The 24235-nt window shown below is 40.0% G+C and overlaps 1 protein-coding gene across 1 annotated transcript in view; it reads right to left on the bottom strand.

Moving 5' to 3' along the window:
- Positions 1 to 450: 450 nt before the first annotated feature.
- The window catches only part of HDAC9 (histone deacetylase 9), a 546793-nt gene continuing 523008 nt past the window's right edge, over positions 451 to 24235 (bottom strand). Inside the window, exons 25-27 of the mRNA XM_068152479.1 lie at positions 21536 to 21620; positions 16259 to 16412; positions 451 to 6818 (exon numbers count right to left, since the gene is read on the bottom strand). Coding sequence (XP_068008580.1) covers positions 6779 to 6818; positions 16259 to 16412; positions 21536 to 21620 — 279 coding nt within the window. The 3' untranslated portion in view covers positions 451 to 6778. The remainder of the gene's footprint in view (positions 6819 to 16258; positions 16413 to 21535; positions 21621 to 24235) is intronic.

A 24235-nucleotide genomic window follows, 5' to 3' on the forward strand; every position in this document is an offset into this window, starting at 1 on the left:
AGCTCCGAGTTTTACAGCAGCAGCGGCTCGGGGTATTGCTGCAGTGTGCTGGATATTCGCCACCTCCCACAAAGCAGGGGCCTTACAGCTTTCAAAACAGCGCATGTACTAGTTAAATTGTTTCACTGGGAGGAGAATTATGTGTTCTGCAACGCCTCAGGACAATGAGCCAAAGGAACTATAGAATATGAGCTTGGTGTTAAAGCCGGAGCTCTGCAACGCTCTGCTTTGTGTGCGTATTTAGCCCGCTATGTAACATTACTTTTACATTAACATTTGTGGTTCCCTTTTTTATGCACTCCAGCTTCACCATGCTCCCCTCTTTATATTTTAACAGTCAGATTCCTACAGTCCAAGCAGGGTGGCACGTTCAAAGCTTTTGATTGAAAACCAAACCAAGCCAACAGGCAAAAAGAATGCTCAGAGTATCAAACAGGCTTACTTCAAATAGCTTTTATTCACACTGGGACAAGACTATAGCCAAAGAATTATACAAAACACAAAACAAAAGGGATTTTAACAACTCGGCTGAAGACTATTTCACGCCAATCCAATGCTCATATACCTATAGTCAACAAAGTTGTGGAGCACAATATTACTTAACGCTACTCATTGGATGGATTCAGATACAAAAATGTATCAGGAATAATAACAATAATCCACAGGTTCCTTTTACTTTTATGGAAATATTACTGTCCACCTTTAAAAATTTTGGCCACTGGTGCTTTTTAATCCCTTAGACTCTGATCTGCCTGGGGAGACAAATTACAGATATACTTCTAGTATTCTGAGCAATAGGACTGTTTTTTATCATAGAAACAGCAACGTCAATTTCCCAAGGAAAAAAATAAATAGACATTTCAGCTGCGCATCTCAAGACCAAAAAGTCAGTGTTGTAAAAACCCACAGCGATGTGTTTGCTTTGAAAGCTTTGATTATGACTTCACTAGGTATTGCTTTATGCTTTCCTACTGCATAACTTGGAATAGTTAGCCAATCAAGAAATGTAAAGTAGCAGTAAACTAAGCAGCAAGAGACGTGAGGAGCATGAACCTGTTCCCATAACGCACAATTTGTACATCCTCCTGAAGCCCTCTGAAGTCAATAGAAAAAGTCCACTGCTGTCAGTGGCCTTCTGGACAGCGTTTTCTAGAAGCAGAACTGGCACTTCATATCAGAAACAGGGACGTGTGGCCAAATTCTGCTCTGTATCTGTGCTTTTTTCACAATTGGTGTGTGGCTGACAAAGCCTGTCAGAGAAAGGATTGCAGAGGCCTTTTAAACCAGGGCATCCTATGGCTCCGCTATTGCAAACACGCCTCTAGCCAGGCAGAAGTGCCATCAAAATGTGGACAATGTGCAGAGATCTTAGCACAGAATCACTCTCACTACCAGTGCCCCTGGATTCATGTGTCACTTGCCTTAGGTCATCTAAGCAGAAGCATGTCTCCCTTATAAATTACAGCCCAGCTCACAGTGTGCCAATTAACATACAAATAGTAGTATCTTGGATGGCACAGAACCATTTATATTTTGCTGTAAACTATTCTAATACGCTGAACCACAGAGCATGGCCTTAGAGCAGGATGAAGGATTGTGCAGATGAGATAAAATTAATAGTTGCTGGAATGTCCTTTTTAGTCTTTGCTAGAGACTAAAACTGAGCTAGTAACAAGATGTCATGGGACAAAAACCTTTTGGATCAAGTGAAAATATTACATTGTTAAAATCAAAATGGGTCCCTTTTGAGGTTACACAGGAATGCAAGTTTCACAATTTCTTTTTTTAACAATCATCAGCCAGCCAGCTAAATAGTACTCATAAAATACTACTCCAGTTTGGATCTGTCACAAAAATGAAGCATTTAATTGCTGCTAGAAGTGATAAAGATAAGCTACTCTCATTCCCACACCAAGGGCAGGAGCATCTGTTTAAAAAGAGAGATTTTATTTTTGGTGGGTTTATACGTGCAAGGGTGAATTCAATTATAGGTAAAATAAACCACAGCAAGTGTCAAAGTTCAAACAATAATGGTGAACTCCTCCGAATCCAGCTTGAAATGCAGGTAGAAGAAGCTTCATATAAGAGAAATTCATTCCCAGCAAGTCCCCTCTCATCCCCTGCCCAACCTATTTTGTTTTACTTCCATATGGAGTCTGTAAAAATAAAAACAAAGCAAAACAAAAAAAAAGAAAGCACAATGGTTCACAAAGCTCCATTGTGACCTTTTAAAACAACTCTGCACTGCTACACTGCTGGGAAGGCCACTACTGGGAGAAAAAAATAATATCTTCCCTATCAATCATGTTATGAAGTGTTTGCTGGGGGCTGGTAGCTTCTAGGACAAATGCATGGCATACACATCAGGACACCAAACCTGGCTGCTGCTGCTGCTTAGGACATAACAACTGCATGTGTGTGGGTATGCTTGTGGGTCAGAGGGGACATTTCTCAGTGCATAGATGCTCACTGGCCACCTCCTTGCCCCTGCAAGCTAAGAGAAGTTAGTTGCCTCACAGCCATCAGTGCCTTTGTAAAAGCACCCTCTAATTCTTTGTCCCAGACACATTGCCCCGAGAGTGTCCTTCTGTCTGTCTACACAAATTAGTCAGTCTCTACATTCTTGTTCTCTGGTGTTGGCTGCAGCAAAACCTTCCTAATATTTCATCTTCAGTTATGACTCTCAGCTTTTTAGGAAGGCCACACTTAGATAAGACACCAACTCAAATACCACACGCACCAGAGAGGGATTAATTTTGCCACTTTCATTCCACTGGCAGCATGCTGTTGAATTTTTTGCAAAATAAAGAAATCTCCATCTTCTGCTGCATAACAGCTGTTTATATTTTCTTTTCATGATGTTTATTTAAGATAGCTTACTGATTTTATTCTCCTCAGCTTCACTTGCCTGGAATTAGTTACTTAATTTTCACTGAAAGTAAAATTAGGAAGGAACATAATTAAAATAGGGACTAATTCTGTCATCTTTACGCTGGCAAAATTCCCATGGACTTTTATTACTTGCTAGGAATTTTGCCTGGAAAAGGATCACATAATCAAGCACTTCATTGCTGCAGATTATATTAAAACCAAATGAGCACACACAGAATTCCTGCACATAGATTCCAAGAACGAAGTGCAAGACACTCAGGTTTTAGCAATCCTGAGATCTATGATCATCATTGTTCCCACTCCGGCCTCAGCTAAAATCACTAAGCTAGACAAAAATTATTCTTTTCTTGATATCCTGAGTCATAGTTGTTTACAGATTTCAGTTGTTACTATGGATTTAAGGACCTAAGAATACAAGAAAAATACCAGAATACAAGAGAAGTCCTACTGAGTTTAATATTTAGTCCTTAACACTAGGGAAGGCTATGAACTGGAGCAAGCATACCAGTGGTACTTGCTGCTGAGGCATCTTTCATCCCAGAGGTTGGTGGCTTGATGACACTTTGATCAGAGGCAGAGTGCAAATTTCTGCATGCTTCCCTGTGAGGCGAAGATGTGCTGGTAGTGGAAGTGGCAGCTGGGGCAGTGGTGCTGTGGGACATCCCCCCAGGAGCCTGCAGCCCTTGTGCCACTAACACCAGGCAGAGGATCACCCTAGCTTTGAGGACGCACATGCAGAGAAATCCATCATTTAACCTATCTCGTTTATGCAACTCATCTCATTTCTAAAAGTAATTTAAGCTCAGATGTAGATATTTTGGCAGTCAGCTTGAAATATCTGGGACTTAATTTTCAGAGCTGTCAATCTCCCTAACCTAAGATGAGGTCCATGGGAGACCTGAGACTGTGACATCTTTTCCAAAACAGCTCCTAAACCACTGATTTTTGATACTAGAAAAGGAGAAACATGCAATCCCTGCATCTTTCTGAAATTCTTGGAATTTGCTGTTGAATCCAGCTACAACTGGGCATTTTAAAGAGTGTCTATGTGAATATTTCTCTGGAAGTATGTCTAAAACTGCTGGGAGATATTTTAACTGTAATCCACAGGGAGCTATTGGTGATAATAAAAAATACTGTGAGAAGAAAACAGCAGCAAGTGAAACTGCCCTCTCAGAAAGCCCAGGTCTGCTTTGAAGGAAGTGTTGATACTCACCATAAGCCTCAATCATTTCCCAGAGGGCTCTACGATGCCTTGTAATGACATAATCAAAAAGTAATGGTGTTCTGGACTTAAAGGGAAAACAAAGAGAGAGAGCAGGGCCTGATCCATCTCCTATTGAAATCAAAGAGGATTTTGCTATTGACTTCAGTGAGAGCAGAGTTCTGGACACAATCTGTGTGCAGTTTATTTGCACATTTGCTTATCCAAATGATCTTAACTCTAACCAATAGCATGTCTAGAGGTCTGTGTGGGAGTATGCCTGCACAAATGCATAAGTGTGAGTTTATAATGTGGTTTAATTCAAATTTTTCTGGCATTTTAAAAGCATTTCCAGCTACAAAGGACAGCTTTAGCTGATCTCCAGGATATAGATTTTAATTGGGAAATTTGTAAGTCATATTTCAGGCTGTGGTTCATATCCAATTTCACACAGGCTAAAGACACAAGCAGACTTTGCATTTGTGGGGCTAGTTTTAAAGTGATCTTACTGTACAGCCAATTAAAATTTTGCAGCCATTATTTCAAAATGTGAAGAGCACTACAAATTACCCAACTCATCAGCTGGGGTCCTTGGGTTTCCTTGAGGGGAAATTTCTTTGATGACCACAAGAAGATCGCAGTCAATGGCAAGTACGACTGCCATCACAAGTCTGCCGAAAACGCAGGATGAACTCCTGATTGCTTTGGTCTTGTGAGCAACCCCTTCAGAACGGCCCAAAGTCGGGCAAGGTGGATTACACCGGGACTTAATTTAGCCTGCTGGGACTCTTTGAATTACTAAAATGAGCACGAGCTTGGCTTGTAAATGGGGTTGGAGGCTGGGGGGAGAATTTTATTTTACTTTCTGAGGGGCATACAGCTATTTAAGAGTAAGCCTTTCAGAATAAAAGTTTGCTTCGCATTATAGGAAATGACATTCTTTTCTTAGATTTCCCTTTTCAAAGCATGCCTCAGATTTCTAACTTGTAGCAGAGAGCTTTTGTGTAAGTAATAAAAGTCTTTAAAATTAAAATACTAATCGTAAACAAACCCAAATGCATGAAAGATATAGTCTGACTGCATAACAAAAGAGAATTATATAATTCTATTTGAGTGAAATCTTTCATCTTTGATTTACAGGTTTGAGTCTGCCTATAACTGAAACCATATTGTTCCATATCTTTCATATCATGGCCTTCCCCAAAATCTTGTTTTAATTAAGGTTCCTTTCAGATTTCAGAATAAAAAGCATGACAGTCTTCACTTATGGCTTTAATATATCTTTTGAGTTTGGAAAATATATAAAAATGAACTTCACTTGCTTTTAAAAGCTGAGCGAGCTATCAAATACCGCAAGCTGAATACTTCAAGGTATCTCCCAGGGTTCATTAGGTGAGAAAGTTGTAAACAAAATAAAAGTTGCTGTAGCAGAGTTTTGTGCATTTGAAGCAGTCCTACATACATGCCCTATCTCTTTCTCTGACGGTAAGGCAACACGTGTAACAGTTTAAGCGTTCATTATCAGCTAAAGGCACAACTCTAAGATACGCTCTCAAACATGGAATTAAACAGCTAAAGTCACATTGCAGGGAGATCTTGCTGCACTTGTGGGATCTAAAATAAAGCCTAAACCCTTTGAAGCTTTTGAAGCAACATCAGTTCTCTTGGTGCAGGACTACATAAAAGAATCAGTTCATATTCACATGACGACCTGTAAAAAACACCCCCAGCACAACCTCCACAGAAACACCTGAGCTTCAAACAAGCTGCACGCAGTTACTGAAGATCGCTGCTCTCAGAGGCAGGACACAGAAACATTTCAGAACAAACTAAAAACACGTTTGAAAAGCCATCCATTTTTCAGAGACTGCTTGATCTCTGCTGCACATATGGTGAAAGCTACTGTCAACTACGGAGGGTACAGCACTTGTGTTTTTTAAAGGCAGGAGATCGCTTGTTTCAGAGAACCATGAATGTGGTTTTATGATAGAAAAGATTACGCGAAATGAGGAGGGATGGCCAGGAAAAGGGAAAATAAAATAAAGCACCATCAAACACAGTACTTCGGGGTATTTATAGTACAATAAGAAGTGCTTTCCCTTTAGCTAAAATCCTTCTTCGTATTTTACACACCTTTCACTTATTCAGCTAAGAACTCATTACAGGGAGTTAAAAAATGGCACATAAAACAAAGGTGGGTTGTGTACTTTTCTCGTTACACAGAGCAAAGAAAACAAATTCTATTAACAATTTCACACAGTATGATAAAAATTACCCAGTAAAAAGTGTCAGAAAATGATTCGTGGGAGTTTACCAAGCATTTTGCTGTCTGTTGCACTTCTCGTATCTCTAAGCTATCACGCAGAGTTCTGTAATACTCAGTTTCACAATTTATGTTGGTGAGTGGGTCAAACAGCATATAAAAAGCATGCTCTAGGCTCTTTCTCCCAAGTCCATTTTACTGTAACTCTAGAATTGTGGCGGTTACACTTAAGGAATCTTTAGGGCTCTTTCAAGTCCATCCAAAGGACAAGTGAAGCTGCTATTCAGAGTTTTGTGCCCAGTGTTTATGTTCCATCTGATCCGTGCCACCCAAGCAGCAGACAAGACATGTCTGAGGGTGCTTTGGGGGGGATACACAATGATGTCACCCACAGGAAATATCAGGGAGGACTTGGCACTTCACAAGGCTGGCTCTTCTTCCATGGGCTCGCCAGCAGCTCTGTAAAAATAAACAGGCAATCAGAATACGGCACACGAGTACACAATGACATTGTAGATTTTCATGCATAATCAAAGCTGATTTTTCAGCTCTCTCTGATGTTTATTTGTGTTATTCAGTTATCCATAAATAGAGTTTCTTTCCTAGGAAGTATAAACAAATGTCAAGTGGAAAAACATTTTAGATCCAAGCAATCACTGAAAATGTTCCTGTTTATATTAAAATATGTCAGAATATTTTATAACTTTTTGTCCAGAAATGTACATGCTTTCTGTCAACAGAGTCAAATAATTTCATGGAAAAATAGCTGTGATATTTTTATTTTACAAGCTTTTGCAACTAAAAATACATGCACTTATTTTGTTAAATGGGCCCATACTAGTAAAGCAAAATAGTTCCCTGGTAGCCAAGCAGTTTGCAGTGTTTGTTCTGGGGTTCTCCTTCAGTTGTCTGATCATTGATTCTGTGCTTTCATAAATGCATTGCTTGCCTGCCTGCCTGCAACTACTGAGACCAAATTACAAACTCAAACAGCAGATCACTGTCATAGAGAAGGTATCTATTAGTAGCATTAAATCAGATTATATCTGCATCTTTTGTTTGAAAAGCTCCAGGAAATTTTAATCTTAGGCAAAATGAGCTTGAAACAACTCGTAAGAGAATAGAGGGGGCGTATGATGAGATGGCATGAAGTGTCATAATTCCTTGTATCTGACAAGCTACTGTACCTGAGGATTATGTTGGAAATTACAAAATGGGAAACTTTGGAGATCATGGTGAGACCTCTTTATTGAAGGGCATAAGAATTTGAACATAAACCATTTTTCACCTCGGTCTGCCAGAAGATCGTATGACAAACAAGCTTAAGACCTCCTCAAAAATAGCCACTTCAAACAGTTTTGAAATGAGAGTAAAATGTAAATGCAAATTAACAAATGAAAGACAAGTTTACCAGTTAAATCTTGTAAGCTAGTATAATGACTGGCTTCAGCAACACGTCCCTCAGAAAGTACAAACTCATGAGATCCCATGACAAAAAAAAATAATGATTAATAGGGGCTTGCATGGGCTTTAGTAGTTTATTCAGCACGGAAGCCAGAGAATTTTAAATGAATCTGGAGTTTATTAAAGTCTTTTCATATGAAGAATTCAGCAGTATGACTTTAAATGATTTTATGCAGGTATAAATGGAATGGCCATGGCTAGTATGCTGAAAAATGTCAGATGAATGGTACATTAAAAAGAAGATGGTTTTCAGATTAATCACTTTCCAGAGAGTTATTGACCCTAAAAGATTGTTAATCTATAGATCTCAAATCTTTTGTTCCTCACCATACAGTGGAGAATGTTTCCTATGTACCGTAACCACTGCAGATCCCTTGCTCTTGAGGGGGTGAGGTGATGCCCTTTTGCATTCCCTCTTTTTCCCCTCTTGCATTATTCTGGCTTGTGGGAGAGACCATACAATGGCAGCCAGGGTGGGATGGAGCACAGCAACCTTCCACTTTCTCCAACTGCCTTTGGAAGATCTGCATTTCCTCTGGCATAATGCAAAACTGAAGTAAGCCCTTGTTAAACATCCAAGATCTTATGGGTCTGGGAAAGAGGATAATTTGGAAGCAGATAACAGTTCAGTTTAAAGGTTCTGCTGTGAGTAATGAGAATGGGAAGACATAATGGACAGTAGGTTTCAGTAGAAGATTGGCAAAGCAGGAAGGAGTGAAGCTCTGGAAAAACTCTGGAAGTGAAAGTGGGGGTTTGGGTTATTTACAAGGATGTAGGGAAACAGTATGTGTGGCTGGCTGTTCGCATGTATTTGGCTTCTGGGACTGACATACTCATGACCATAGTACAAGTGAGAGATGATCTTATTCAGGATTTTAGTCTGGGGAAATTTTTCTGTGACAAGGGTACTTATGAGTGCCAGAATAGACCCTGAGTGTTATATTATAATATAATATAACCCAATATGTTTGAATAATATGCCAATGTTCTGCATCAGCCAGAGCCTAATAGAACAATAGAAATTTGTACATGCAGGTTCCAAGAGAGGAGGGTAGGGTCCCCTGGTGAATCCAGCTGTTGTCTCTCAAGTGTGGGTGCTCTCACAGCCTTCTCCAATCCCCTTTCCAAGACGTGTTTGCTTTAGCTTAATTTTATTAGAGTCTGAGAAGTCACTGGATCTATCCAATGGCTTATCATTAAAAATATACACTTTTATGAGAAAATGGCTTAGGCCAGAGTTCTGTGTGAGAGCCAGTAGTATTGTAGGGCCTTTATTACAGAGAGGAAAACACAGAACACTAAGCGGTGAACCAACATATACCTATTCTGCTGAAATCAGATGTTCTTTAAAAAAACCCCACCAAATAAATAGAGGGGGCAGAGTCTAGTCTGACAGACCAAATTTATGTTACTTCAGTTATGTCACTGCTAGTTACATCAGTTGAGCCAGTCTTCCTGTGGGTGACAAGAAGTTGGCACGAAAACATAAAATGGGAAAAAACTTCCCATCCTTATTGTATGCTCTGACTGGTTCCTCAGAGATGCAGCTGTGAGCTCAGGTCTCACCCAAACTGATTTCATGTGGTCAACAGATTCAGAAAGACACTGATTGGGACTGTAATGATTGTAGAACCACAACTGTGATTTTTCATTAAGGCTTCACTGCGGCTTATTCAAACTGCAGGTTCCTAGGTGAAGAGCCCCTTGCACTCCCGCTGTTTATTTTGGAGTGCTGGAGAGAGTGCTCACCTATAGCTCTCTACACATGCAATTCATACAATGAAGCAGTCTTTTTGCAGTTAATGCTAAACAAAATGGTTCAGTTTAAACCTTAAACCCAAAAGAAACAGATGAGATAAAAATCCTACCATATGGATAAAATGTGTGAACCTGTGATGCCTTGAGTGTCGCTCTGTGGCAGTTGAGAATAAATGGCAACCATAATATTTCTGAGACTATTTTTTAAATAGTTCAGCTCTGCACTTAAGAAAAGTAATTAATGTTTAAGAATATGGATAAACTCGATACATCATCTAAAAAAGTAAATGTTTCTCTTACCTTATTTTTTTAAGTTAGAAATACAGAGATTCCTCATAGCTACATCATCACACACATAAAAATAAAAATTCAAGGTATGTTTCCAAGTCTCAGAAACTGCTGAACAAAAGATAGATTTTTCTGGCATGGTTTTATGCCATAATCTGCTCCTAATTTAACTCAGCTGTCTCAGGGAAGATCACCGCAATTGAAAAGTGATCCTCTGGTAGCAAAGAGCCGGGGAAAAAAAAAAGAGGTACATTTCTGTACCATGGAGATGATTCAAAGAGTGTCTAAAGACATCATATAAGAGATCCTGAGTAAGTGTATATCCTTGTAAAAATGGACTTTGTATGGAACTAAAAGTAAATGCCATCACAGTTTTATAGCTGAGTAAGGTAACTACACATATATACTCAAAAAAGGAAATAATGTCCAAATTAGGCAAATTAAATCAACTATAAACTCTGACAAGTGAAATGCAAACCCTCAGTGATGCAGGCCAAAGGAAATTCTGAAGAGCAATGTGTTTAAGGCACAAAAGCTATTAACAAAAAGATCTTTCAAAATGTATCAGAAGAAAAGATCAAAGCATAAAAGGAGCATCAAGGAAGGTAGACCACAAAGGCAAAATGAACTATTTATATCTGTGCTCACTAGAGAAGCATCAGGAAGGTTTTATTATTTGCAGATGAACTGCCTTAAACTGTATCAACACTAGAACAAACTGATTTATTAGACATTGCCAAACTGCTAAAAGCAGATGCTATTTATCCACTGAGTTCTAGGGGGAATGCAATTAGGATGTTCCTAGAGAGATAATTGTTGAGCATATTCTACTGCTTAACTCAGCATCCATGTAAGACACAGAGAAGGTAAGAAGTGCAATCCCGCTTTTGGAAACTACAGGAGATACACCGAGTCTGCATGGGGAAATTGAAAGCAACTACAGCCAGGGATAACATTAGTAGGCATTTAGGTAATAGTAATTTAGGTAAGGTTTATGCCTTAACACTAACAGAAATAGAAAGCCTTATACATTCATTAGAAGTTTGTGGAAGGAAGGAAGAAGGATCAAGGTATAAGCTGTTCAAAGACTCCCAACAATTGTATCTGAGTGCTTTGGGGAATCTAGGTTGTGAGAGCAAATTATCCCATAAATTAACAATCCATCAAAAGTAGGAAATAAATAATACCAGTGAATTTTCACCATGGAGGGACTCTATAGATCATCTCACAGATTAACAGAATACATCTGCTTGGAGGACACTCCAAGCATCACCCAGTCCAACCTTCAACCCAGCACTGAAGGGTCAACACTCAACCATGTCCCTAAGTGCCAGGTCCACACGCTGCTTTAACACCCCCAGGGATGGTGACTCCACCACTGCCCTGGGCAGATCATTCCAATGTTTGATAACCCTTTCAGTGAAGAAATATTTCCTAACATCCAGCCTGAACCTCCCCTGGCACAGCTTGAAACCATTTCCTCTAGTGCTGTTGCTTGTCATCAAGGAGAAGGGCTGGCCCCTCCTTGCTCCAATCTCCCTTCAGGTAATTGTAGAGTGCAATGAGGTCTCTCCTCAGTCTCCTCTTCTCTACACTACAACCCCAGCTCCCTCAGACATTCCTTGCAGGTCATGTGCTCCAGGCCCTTCACAAGCCCTTACTGCCCTTCTGGACACACTCCAGCACCTCAATGGCCTTCCTACAGTCTCAATAAGACTTGGCAGACTACTAATCTAGCTAGAAATGTTTGTGCATGATGCCAGATTCCTGATATGAGTCAATTCTAAAGCCCACCACACCATATCCAGGTGGAAAAGTAGGTAAACAAATACAAACTAACACACAGTACACAGAATAGGAGGGAGGACAGCTTTAACTGGTTTTACACAGTGATGGCTACAACTGAGAGTTTTGAGTTAATTGTGGAAGAATAGAGAGAACAGACAAGAAAAAAATCCCTGACATGAAACTACTGTGTAAATCCACAATGTGCCCAGCACCTGGAGTCCTGCATGCAATTTTTACTCCATCTCAAAGAAATGTACAGCAGACAAAGAGCAGAACAAGATTCATCAGAGGTAAGAAATTATTTTCATACCAAGAGGAATGCAGAGCCTTAAGACAGATGAAGACTTTAAAACCAGAAATGGGGCAGAGGCTATGAGTAAGAAAAGATTTGCTTTTGTTTCTCACAATGCAAAACTAGGGGCTCCCCAGTGAATTTATCAATTAGTAAATTTAAAGCAAAGAAAAAGAAGTGTAATGCCTGATGAGGCTGTGGGATTCACTACCTGAGTGTCAAAATTGTAAGTGGGTTAAACAAAAAATCTTTGAAAAGTTTATACTTGGGTAGGTATCCTGGAACCTTTACACAGGATGGTCAGTTACAGCTCTTGAGATCAAACGATTCACCAGGCAAGTCTGGCTCTCAAACTCCTCTGCTTCTGGTCCTCTTCCCTGTGCACCTACAACTGGGGAATGAGGGGAAGGTGGGCAAGAAAAGGCCTGAACAGGGGAAGCTGTTCTTCAGCTCCTGAGCCTGGCTATGGCATCTGGCTGCAGGCTACTCTGCAGAGCTGAGATAGATACTCAAACAGTGAAATGCTAAATGAAGCTTTATGAGTTGACAGACAAACACAGCAAGTAGCCCTTCATGGTGGCTAGCTGTGCCCCATGATCCAAACAGTTGCCCTAGTACATTGTATAATGTATGTAACACAATGCAGTGTGACTGAAACTGCAAGTCACAGCTCTGCAATACTAAGAGTGACATCTTAAAATTACACTTTGTTTTCATTTCCATTTGAGTAAAACCTGTGCTCAGCTGAATGAGGGCCATAAAGTCAAACTCTCATAAACAGTCATTCTGAAGATTCATTATTTGCTGTAGAATGCAAGAAGCCTCCATCCACACCCTTTTATTTTTCCATTTTAAGAAGAAACATACAGAAGCTCCAGTGTATCAGGCACAGCACTCTACTGAATATTTTCATAGCACAATTTCTGAAATGGATGTCTGGCCAAAGCAAAATTTTAACTGGCTAAACCTGTATCTCACACAGAGAATAAAAAGTTATCAACACACAAAAGTTATGGTTATTAGAAATGTTTTAGAGGGTATACTTGTTCCTGTAATTGTATTTGTGTTTAAATCTGTGATAGCATCATGCATGTTTTCCTTCCCATCCACAAACTCTTTTTACTGTATCTGTTCTCTTCTAAGTCTATAATCAAGTTTCAGCTGGATCTTAAAATGCAGAGTTGTGCTTTGGTAAAATAAAAGACCAAAAGAGCAGCAGCCTTTCACAGTTTTCTTCATTTAGCTTGCCAGAGAAAATAAAATTAAAACATAATCAGCACTGTCATTTGAAGAAAAGAAGGAGAAAGAGAAGAAAGAAAGAGAAATACTTAAGATGGGCCTTAGCCAGAAGCATTTTATCCTTTATTCATCAGTGGTAAATGAGTCAGATATGAGTTGGCCAGGAAAAGAGCTGCTTTACCCAAAATCTGAGTTTAAAGTGAGTCATCTCACTCCAAACACCAGTATATCCTCCAACAAACTGGCAAGAGTTTCCTGTAAAGAGACTTTTGCTGCTTCTTCCTTCATCTGGAATCCTTACCATCCAAAGTTGATCTCTACCATCAATTCAGTGAAACACTGTCACAACCAACTTTCCAAAACAAACACACTATACAAGGGCTTGCATTGAGATCTTCAGATTGTGGCCCCCATCTGAATGGGGGGAGGGAGGGGAACATCTATAGTGGACTTATCAAGTGGGTTTGAGAGCTCAGATGACTCCTCATGCTCCTGCAGCCTGGTCATTTTCCATGGAAAGGGGCTGGAGAAGAAGCATGAGATATGTGGTCCTTAATCACAGTAAACATAACAAATGTTAAAAAGCAAAGTTGGACTCTTCACTGCATTACTGCAGTTTATGTTACTATGTGCCTGTGAGGTGAACACCATCTTTCTGTGAAGTGAATGAAATTAAACTGGCAGGAAACCAGAATGTGCAGTGTCAAATCATCCCCAAGATTTATGATCCCATGTTGGACTTTAACTCATGCTCAGAATGCAGCCAGGCCCTCTCAGATCTCCCTGCAGCTCACAGGACCCTCAAAATCAGACCTTGAGGGTGGCTATTTTTGATTTCATGTTCCCCTTTTACGTTCAGCAGGAAGAAAACAAAGAGAATGATGTCCTGAACCCTCAGAAAACCTAACACTCAATTTTAGCCCAGTGGAACAGCACTTACGTCGTCCTGTCGCTCTCTGATGGCAATCTGGCTTTGGGCAATTTCTTTGTGGGTTGCAAATGTGGAAACAGGCTTAGGAACGCATGCGTGCATAGGGCTGGGGTTTTGTTTGTTGGTGGTGGTTTTTTTTTTTTTCTCTTTTAATGCTGCTGAAAAAACCTCTGCAGCACCACATAAGATCTTTCAAACGAAGCCATTTTTCCACAGAACAATTCATCACCGCGGATTTGTCCCTCTAAGAGTCCAGAACTGATGAAGTGTAATGAATCTGGCAGCCACATGCATTCCACTTGTGTGCACTTCAGCACATCCCTTTTTTTTTTTTTTTCCCCTGTTTCTCTCAACTCCACCCTGAAATTGTTCTCAGAATTGGTGGAAGCTGTCATAGGTGATCAGTAAGAAGGTAATAAATATAATAGTGAAGTACAGCTTTAGTCAGTGGGTTGGTTAGCTCAAATGATGTAGGACTAGCAGTTTTAAGTGAGCAGAGGTGCAAAACGAATGCAGTTCTCTGTTATTCTGAGCAATGTCAAAATAGACAAAATTAACCACATCCATTTTCAGACAATTTAAAGCTTTGAATTCTTTGACTGCATAAACTCCAACAGTTTAACTGAAATTCTCTGTCTTTCAGAGCCTATGCACACATGAGAATGCACCTTTCTGCCCCTGGCTAGCAGAAGTGCCTCATAACTGTAACAAATTTCTATGACAAACCTTACATTATTCCTTGGCTGAGCAGTGATGAGCACTCACAAATCTAAAATATATCTTCCATTTGCCATGGTTTCTTCCCCAAGCTTTTATGGATTCCTTTGCAATAATACCAGCACAAGAGTTATAGTATACGAAAATATAATTACAATAGGAAAGGTAATTATGCAAACACTGCAAAATTTATTCTCTAGCTCTGCTCCCACACGTCTCTTTGAGCCATGTCTGTTAACTCACTGTTGTGAGAGACACTCATTCCCAAACACATCCATTGCCTTTAGCACTGCACTCTTCCCATGGATGCCTATCAGTTCAGTTCTCACTAAAAGAGCCAATGTGTGAGGCAAGGACTGAATCAAACAAGTAGCTGTCATGACGTAAAAGCCATGGATCTGTCTGGCTCTACTCCCACCACCACTGTGCTACCCACAGCTCCCTCCTTTCTCTCCTGTTGTTATACAGCTCTGCACCACAGCCCACAGAGAGCTGATGAGTCTCCTTATAAGGCTTTTTAATCCTTTCCTCCTCCTTCCCCTGTTTTCTCTGTGTGATGGAAATGGAATGGTTCCACTGCCTTTTGGGTCTTTCTCTACTGGTGAAGGCCAGGAAAGTTTGTTCTTAAAACAAATAAATTGGGAACTCCAAGGGCTTCTGCAGTGGCTTTTCGGATTCCTAACAACTCTTTAAAGAAACACTGGTTTGTAGATGACACACTATTCAGTGGCTATCAGGGTTTTGTCATCTCTACTTGGTTAAAAACACAGCAGCAGTTAATGTATCATTTTCTCAAATTGAGAAATTGAAAGAAATCTTCATTAAGGGGAAAAGCAGCTGACAAGATGGAAAAACCCAGTGTTCTCTTTCCTTGCTGGTGTACCTTCATCTCGGTACACTGAAAATCTTGGCCCTAATCCTGGTCAGGATTGCTTTAATTCCAATACAGGCACTGTTCCATTGCTCCCAGGGAAGTAACTCTTAATGCCTGTCTAATAGCATTTAATAATGGTTTAAGTCCATCCTTACTACATTTATCTGATCCTGTGTTAAATGACTTCCTAGAAACTTAAACAGGTTTGAATAGCTGCCAATATGAAGAACGTGGTTGATTACACTTGATCATGTCTGCTTTCCTCATATGGACCTTGCACTTTCTATGTAGTTGAGAACATTATACATGGGGTGAAACCAAGGTTTTGTACTAATTGTAAACCTTAGTAAAGAATTATACACACCAAAAAAAGAACTGCTAGCACAGCTGCTACTTCCAGTGGCCAAGCGGGAGAACTCAAATCCAGGGATGAACAATGTCAGGTACCTCAATTAGCTGATAATTCGGAAACAACCCATAGCCTAGATGTCCTCTTCATCTCACCTGCAGCAAAAGCCTTGCTCTCTGCAGTACTTGCACACACTTACCTGCTGCCTTCCTGAGAGATACACTGCTCAACATCCACTGAAAGAGAGGCCATAGCAGATACAGTTTCTGTCTCCTCTCTCTCTCGTTTCTGAGACTCAGCCAGAGCACAATCCACTGGCACTGAGTATGGCTCCACTGACTTCCAGTACTTGCCTAAGGAAAAGACACATAATAATTTATGGGAGCTTTAGCTAGCATGGTGGTACAAGCATAGTAATCACTTAGTTCAACACTGGGTGATTATAATTTAAAATCACTGCGGTGTAAGCAGTAGAGTTGAAATTTCAGACTGCAGTGAAGAGGTACATTTCTGAACCTAAGAATGCCAAGTTGGAAAGTGCTTTCATTCCAATGGCTGGGTCACACCCTTCTCCAGAAGGTAATAAAGTGGAGGAGTAACACGCAGACTAATGAATGCATACTGTCAGACAGGCTGTTTGCTTTATCTACACAAGGTGACGGGAGTTCAGGGCAGGGATAATACCTAGTTCTGATATGGCAGGCAGTTGATGTATGTATAGCGAATAGGACTAGAAAAAATGAATATTGTTGTACAAAGTGCTCACACAGCACTGTCTTCTTGAAAAGGAAAAAGTCAGAAATGCCAGCTTGGACTGAGGGATGTTGCCAGAACAATCAGGTTTGTTAGTCCTGGATGTTCTTTCTTCTCCAGCCTCAGGGCGTACACTAGAACAATAATTTATTTAAAACTTTCATATATGAACTGGCTGTTGCTGGAAAGCTGCCAGATATCATAAGGAATAGAGTTTTCTGGTTTGCTGTGTAAAAACAGGAGTGGATTAAAGGAATGAGTATTCTCAGCTTTCTGCCTGCCACAGAAGAGACAGTGAGAAGCTCATCAAGCAACACAATAATGACATCAAAATATAAAATGCTCAGCTACTTCAGGGCAACAGAGGTTCATTAGTGGTAAGCAGATAAACAAGTAAGAATTTACATGTGTATTTCTTACAGTCTAATAATCCATCTAGCACTCACTAATTGCCAGGTGGATGACACCTGGGAATTAAAAGCTTTAGGAAGGCTGGGAGCTGTGGACCAGAGCTTATTCAGTGTTAAGCAAGAGGCTTCCAGCAGCTGCTGCAGAGGTTGGGTCAGGGTACTTATCTGAGAATTAGATGGAGGGTCTCAACAGCTGTGAAAGAAAAGGGATCAAGTAGGGGACTTTTCCGAGGGCTAAAAGGAGGATTTTGGCAGCTGGGCAGCAGGCTGAGTTGAGGTGCTTATCCAGAGGGTAGCTGGAGGCTTTGACAGCTGGGAGGCCAGGCCAGCGGTGGTGGTGCCTGTGCTGCACAAAGGCTGCTGAAAACTCCCTCTTTGGTAACACAGCTCTCAATACAGTTGCAAGCTTTTCAAAAGATGAACTTTTCCCTCCAGTGAGAAAGCAGCTGTCAATAAAGCCTGAAAATGTCTTTATTCAAAAACATCACTGCAAGATGAAAGCCCAGGTCAATCTGCAAGAACAACTAGCGAGCATGGCCGGGGTGTCTCTTTGAACTCTAATGGTGTGCACATTTGAGCAGTTAGCAGAATCCTTAAATAACGGGGACCTTCTGGGGATAAAATGTAAAGTGTATTAAGTATCCTACAAAGTTGAGATTAAGTGTTAGGAGGTTGGCTTTGCTCCAAAAGCATGAAAGACACAGCTAAAAAGTTATGTACATAACAGTAGGCTCAATGATTGGAGCCTGGCAACTTTTACAAAACCAAGACAAAAATATTCTCCATTATTACTGCGCTCAGAGACCATATTCTCTATTCATTAAAAAAAAATACACTAAAAACCAAAACAAAAAACGTTATATGAGCATTCCCCCAATGTTCTCACAGATCATATGTGCAAAAGTCAGTCTTTGCAACATACACCCAATTCAAACCCTATAATTTATGAGCTAAATGTTCGCAGAGTGGGTGGGGTTTTTGTTGCAGAAACAGATGTGCGAGAAAATCAAATCTGTTGGCATGGGAATAATACCCCCTCTTGCCTATAAAAGAAATGAACCCATGTTCACTGCTGGAGTTTTCAAGGGCTCTTATTCATAAAATAAAATATTAGTACCCAGCTACCACTGTGTTGCTCTCCTGCAGCAACAATAAAACAGCATCAGTGAGGACTGCTACATCGCATTCATTCATTCACACACACAGGCTCGCACACCATCTGCCCCCTGAATCCTGACTTTCTTGTAACACTAAAACTCAGGGCCAGTTCAGGCATATTAGTGAGCTCTCTGTGCCCATTTAACTGCCCTTTGCTTCCAGGTGATTGGTGACTTTGCTGGTTTCCTTGCACTGAGAGTGTATTATGAGAGGGGCTTTGGCAACAGAGAGGAAGAGCAGACTCAGGCCAGGAAGCAAGTGGCAGCACCTATGCTGCAGTGGAGGGTCTTCCCAGAAGGGAGTACATGTCAAGGTGTTTGTGGTTTGTGGGAGGAAATTCTAACGCAGTCCCAGTTAGGAATAGCATCCAGGTAACAGCAGGTACCTCGTGCAAAGAAGGATTTTGATGCTTGTGAAAAAGCAGTGATGGATTTTTCTTTAAAATCAGAAAGCTGTACCTTACAAGCACCTGTGGTAAACAGAACAGCTTGGCAAGCTTCTTTTTATAACAAGCAATATTAATATGTTGTGCACACAACATACAGGGCTTGCATGTGTGCTCCACCAAAAGGTTTGCAGGCAAAGTTTTGTAGAATGGTGAGGCAATCACAGTCTGCAGCTGCAAAGAAGCTTTGTTAGAAAGCTTAGGTAAGCTGTGGATTGACAATTAAATGAGCTCAAAAAACATCTGCCTCAAACTGCTCACATCTCTGAAAATGCTATTTTGGCTGTGCTGTACTGGAATGTGAAATTATACTGGTCCTGTTACATTCATTGAGAAGAACTTGGTGGAGCTCAGGGGAAAGAATGAAGCACACTGCTGGTTTCATTCATACAAAACTTGAAGAGCAATCATGGCTTACAAGAACAAACAATGAAACCAAATCAGTCTTCTAGGTATGCTTTGGCTTTCAGCATGAAAATGTGCTTGTCTCCCTCAAAGATTTGTGGGAGCACTGATTATTACCAGGAAATAATAAAAGTGCATGTTTCTGTCCCTGCTACAGACATTTGTAATTGCCTTTCACAAATAGATTTGGACATGCCATATCATGGCTTGCTTGAAAAAAAAGCAACAGTGGGGGGGAGGTCATATTCAAGCTGGTGAACAGGGTTGTGTAGAAACAGCATATTACATGGGTGTGGGAACTACTACTTCCAAATGGATTACATTTCCAAAGGAGCTTTGGATCACTGTCACAAGCAAAACATTTATATAAATTCCATTCTGGTTAGAAAAAAGTTGCTTCCTCCCATTGTCTAAGTAAGTATTGTATCTCCAGTTTGTTGCAGCAAACACTGGGAGGGATTTCTTTTGTCTAAAATATTTCTAATATTAATTATCAAAGCTGAATCACAGAAACACAGCCTCAATATACATGTAGGCAATCTTCCAAGTAAATCAGGCTTTCTCAGCATCTTTCAAGGTGCTACCCCACAACCTAATGATTATCAGCCTGCACGACTCCCTGTAACATTCAACATGTACTTGCTTTAATTCCATCTAAATATGTGTCCTCCATACAGCTGCACTAAGCTTCTGCTACACTCCTCTCCATCTTCTGAGCATATTCCTCTCTAATACTTGGTCTCTTTCCAGACAAAATGATGTATGCATAACCCTTCAGGCATTAGCTGCAGGAAAAGACAGAATATTGTATATAAACAACTCCAAACCCTGAGCAGGTTGATTTAGGTTTCAGAGGAACATCCTGCTGAACTGCTGTTAACTGTACCAGCTCAGCTCAAACCTTGGCTTGATCTGAACAAGCAGAGCTCTGAACTGGTTTTAGACACACACCACATATTTGTTCCTAATTCCATTCCTTCTTTCTGAACTGCCACTTTTTGTGTACATTTCTAGTAAGACACCATGCCTTTCTGGAGGCAGTAGTAATATATTCTTTCTCAATTCTCCTACTGGTTTTGTCTTGTTTCACACCCGTTTTCCTTGCCTACATGTTTTATTTCAGACAGAATTACACATTCGTTCTTCATGTCTGTTACCTGTGTGCAGCTTTCCGTCCTTCCTTATTATCATTTGCAAATCTGCTCTACCTTGCACAACACATGAATTTCCTGAACTTGCTGACTCCTTACAGATCATTAATAGGAAGTCTTTAGGAAAATAGCAATTCATAAGCTACACTAGGACATACCACACAGCAAAAATTACTGGATTTTATCCTACACAGCTGATTCACTTAAAGCATTTTCATATCTGGGTGAGTACTTGATATGAGGGATGAATTATATACCTAGAATGAATTTTAACTGCCACTTCACAGCTAAAACAATACAGATAATTACTGCATTGAACAAGGGATAATACCTGGTGGCCCTTTTAAAACTGCATTTTTTTAATATACAATTGAATCTCAATTATTTGAGAATCATCTAACATGAAGCAAAACATTTGTTATCCATGTTATTGCTGAGGAACCAGCAAACAGCAGAAGTCACGAAGATCCCACTGCCTTGGCAAACTGGGAAAAAGCAGAAAATTAGAGAATTTAAGGGAAGTCTGTCCAGTTGGATTAAGGCAACCAGTGACAAAGAGAAAATTTCTCAGTGAGACCAGAGCAAATGCCCTAAAGTGTCTGAGTAGTAAAGGGCTGGGGCCTGGGAACACAAGTAAAGAAATCAAGTACCCAGAAACAGAATAAAATAATGTAGTTGCTAGCATTGTTCCATGGATCAGTGCCCACTTTGAGCTTTAGAACTTTATCTCAAGGAAGTAACTTGTGAAGGGCTGCACACACAGAATCTGAAGAAACTATCTGTTAAAGCTCTGATTTACCTGTCTGTTCCTGCCCCTCACTGGCAAACATCTGTTTCATTCAACCTGCTCTAGAATGGAAAGATTGGGAAATATTCAGGAATCAGAAAGCTCTAAAGAATTTAAATGGATTAGTTTCTCAGGGCTAAATACACAGCAGAGACTAAGAAATGCCAAACAAAACCACAATTATATATATATATATATATACACACACACACACACACATTAGAGGTAGCTTGATGGATTATACATAAAACATTAGCCTGATCTTTTATCTGACACAATAATTTAATGCCTAGGACATTAATTATTAATAAAAAGTACCCCAAGCCCACCAAGTCACCAACTCACCAACCGAAACTGAGAAACATACTTTGAATTTCGGTGGTCTTTTTTAAAGAAGCTATTGCATTCATATTGGGGATTTGGTGCACAATATCTTCTGGGAGAGGCTCCAGCTGCAAGAACAGAATAGAATAATATAAATTTCCAATAAGCCACAGGGAAGTAAAACAAACTGAAACAATCTAATCCTCAGGAAAAGCTCAGCCCAAGAACTGGTTAACATTTTGCTGGTATCAGTTCTGAAAGTATAGCCATGATTTTGTTTTCTGTTTTCCAGCCATGTAATTGAATTCCAAGGGGCTTTTCTATTGGCTGCAAGACTAATCTATGGAGTCTCTGAAGCAGGTGCATGTCTGTGTATTATTCATTAAAAAAATGTTAGTTATTTGTGTAATTTTTGTAGGTTCCTCACAAACTAAATTCCACTGCGTCTGTATATGCAGCTGGGCACTCCAAACAAAACTTTGCTGAAGCCACACTGGAACTGAAGTGTGCACTCTGTTATCTTTATTTTTCTGGTGTTATTACATCTAACCATCTTACACATTACAGGATTTATAGGGGAAAACCATAAAACACAGCTGCTTTTACTAGCTTTGCATTAATTTCACATAAAGTGGTAGATGAAAAATTGTTATGCAGATCAGTAAGACTTCTCTAGGTAAGTTTTTTGATAGAGTCAGCTGCCTTTCAGTTAGCCAGTTTTAATTGTGTATCCTTTCAGTAGGTCTGTGTTATAGCAAAGTAGCAGAAGGAAGTGTCCAGTTATTTTTGCCCTGCAATGGATAGATACACCAAAGCAAACTGTCTTTTGAAACTCGTTCATATGTGGGTTTTTTGTCCATCTTCCATGTATTTTCTCCTAGAAAAAGGATGAAAGATTGTTTGGCCTAAATACCTCTTCCTGTACTGTAGTAACTATATTGTCATTGAACTATGCCCAGAATCCAGCCAGCATAGGCTGCTAAGGCTCTGTGTGGAGATGTGCTTCCTACCGAGCCAGGAGTAGCAGACATGTCAAGGTGGACAAGGAAGAGTAATCTCAATACCAATCTTTCCTTCCTAAAGTTAAGAAATTTCAGCCAGCATTGACAGGAGACATCTGTACTGCAGACAAAACTCCTTTCTTCAGCACGCCTGGGTCTCCTTTAAACTAGGTCAAGTGAAGCCCACCCAAGGAGCTTCCTCTGTGAAGTCAATAGTTCAGTACCCATCATATACTGTCCTCTGGGTTACTACTGCTGCAATGCTACACACCAACTAGATAAAATCAGCTTTGATCCAAGTAAACAAAGTGGGAAGTGACTGTGGTGTAGATACTCCCTTGGTGGTGCTATTTTAAGCAAGTTTAGCTACAAATACCAGAACTCCTAGAATCCTACCATTATGATCAGTAGTGCATGCCAGTCAGTGATAAAGACACTGCAAATACCACCAGTCTTTTGCAGGCTTGGTAACTAAAGTTACCAGGGCTGTTATGTCATTATTTCCTTAGATTCCCACATGGGATTGCAGCTGGAAGATTTCCTTGTGGCTTGAAACAACAGCAATATATTTTGTTTTCAAATGGCATAAATTGCTCCATTCTGCACGGTGAGCACAGGCACATAGTGTTGCACATGAGCACAAGTGTTGGTAAGACCTGACTTGGTCCCAACTCTGCTTAGTTGCCAAGGAAGCCAGATTGAAAAGGAAGATCTAGCTAATAGTTAGTTAGCTATTAACTAAAATTTACTCTCTAATATGTATCCTGGACTAGAACAAAGAGAACAAGTACAGTAAAAGTAATATTTACAGATAAAATTGCAATTCTTAAATGGCATTTAGTTCATGATCTTCACAGCTATTTCTTGTTGATTCTTTCAAGGACCTGGGGGAAAACTGCATAATTATGAAAATGCCCATCAACAGGTCAAGCTTCACAGAGTTTAGAACTATAAGCCATTTAATAAACTGGATAATCCATGCCTTGGGTTCTGTAGATAAACAGCACTGGCATTTGTAACTTGTTATTTTCTGTTTAAAGTAACCCATCACTTGGCCAGGAAAAGAACAATATCCTCAAGTTCTATTTGATCGTACTGGGCGCAAGAACACAGACGGGGAAGCAAATAGTAGCTTAAATTCTATTTTGTCTATTTCCTAATTCCTAAAGTTTTGATGAATTCACACTCCTTGAAATGGGAAAAGCCAGCTCCAGGCTATAACTGTAGGAATAGTACAAGCTATGAAACTGCCAAACTGAAAGATGTACCTTGAGACTCTTTCAACAGACCTCTTGCCTGAATTATTAAGCTGAAGCAACTTATGTCGAGATAGCTGGAGAAGATTTCCTATTAAAAGGTGAATATTTTGTTGCCTTCTTGCAGGATCCTAAAAAAGGTCTTCATTTTTCCTAATATATCAGTGACACCTCTTTATTTATCAAAATAGAAACCATTTTATTGAAAAGTGGTCTGAATCTGAACATCAAGACATATTGAATTAATATTTGGAAATGGCAGATGCATTTCTAGAGATCAGAACAAGCTGACAAATCATTAAAGAAAATATAAGAATGCATAAACTATCCAGCATTTCTACCAATCATTACCCCATCTGTTAGCTCTACTAACAGATCTGCAGGTGATATGAGTGCAATAGTCACATTTGATCATTTCCTTAACCATTTTTCCACAAACTTCCATTTCATATCTCAAGCTTGGCTTCTTCTCCAGAGCTACTCTGC

The sequence above is a fragment of the Melanerpes formicivorus genome, unplaced genomic scaffold, assembly GCF_026170545.1.
Source record: "Melanerpes formicivorus ecotype bairdi unplaced genomic scaffold, bMelFor1.0.p_v2 SCAF_23, whole genome shotgun sequence".
NCBI lineage: Eukaryota > Metazoa > Chordata > Aves > Piciformes > Picidae > Melanerpes > Melanerpes formicivorus.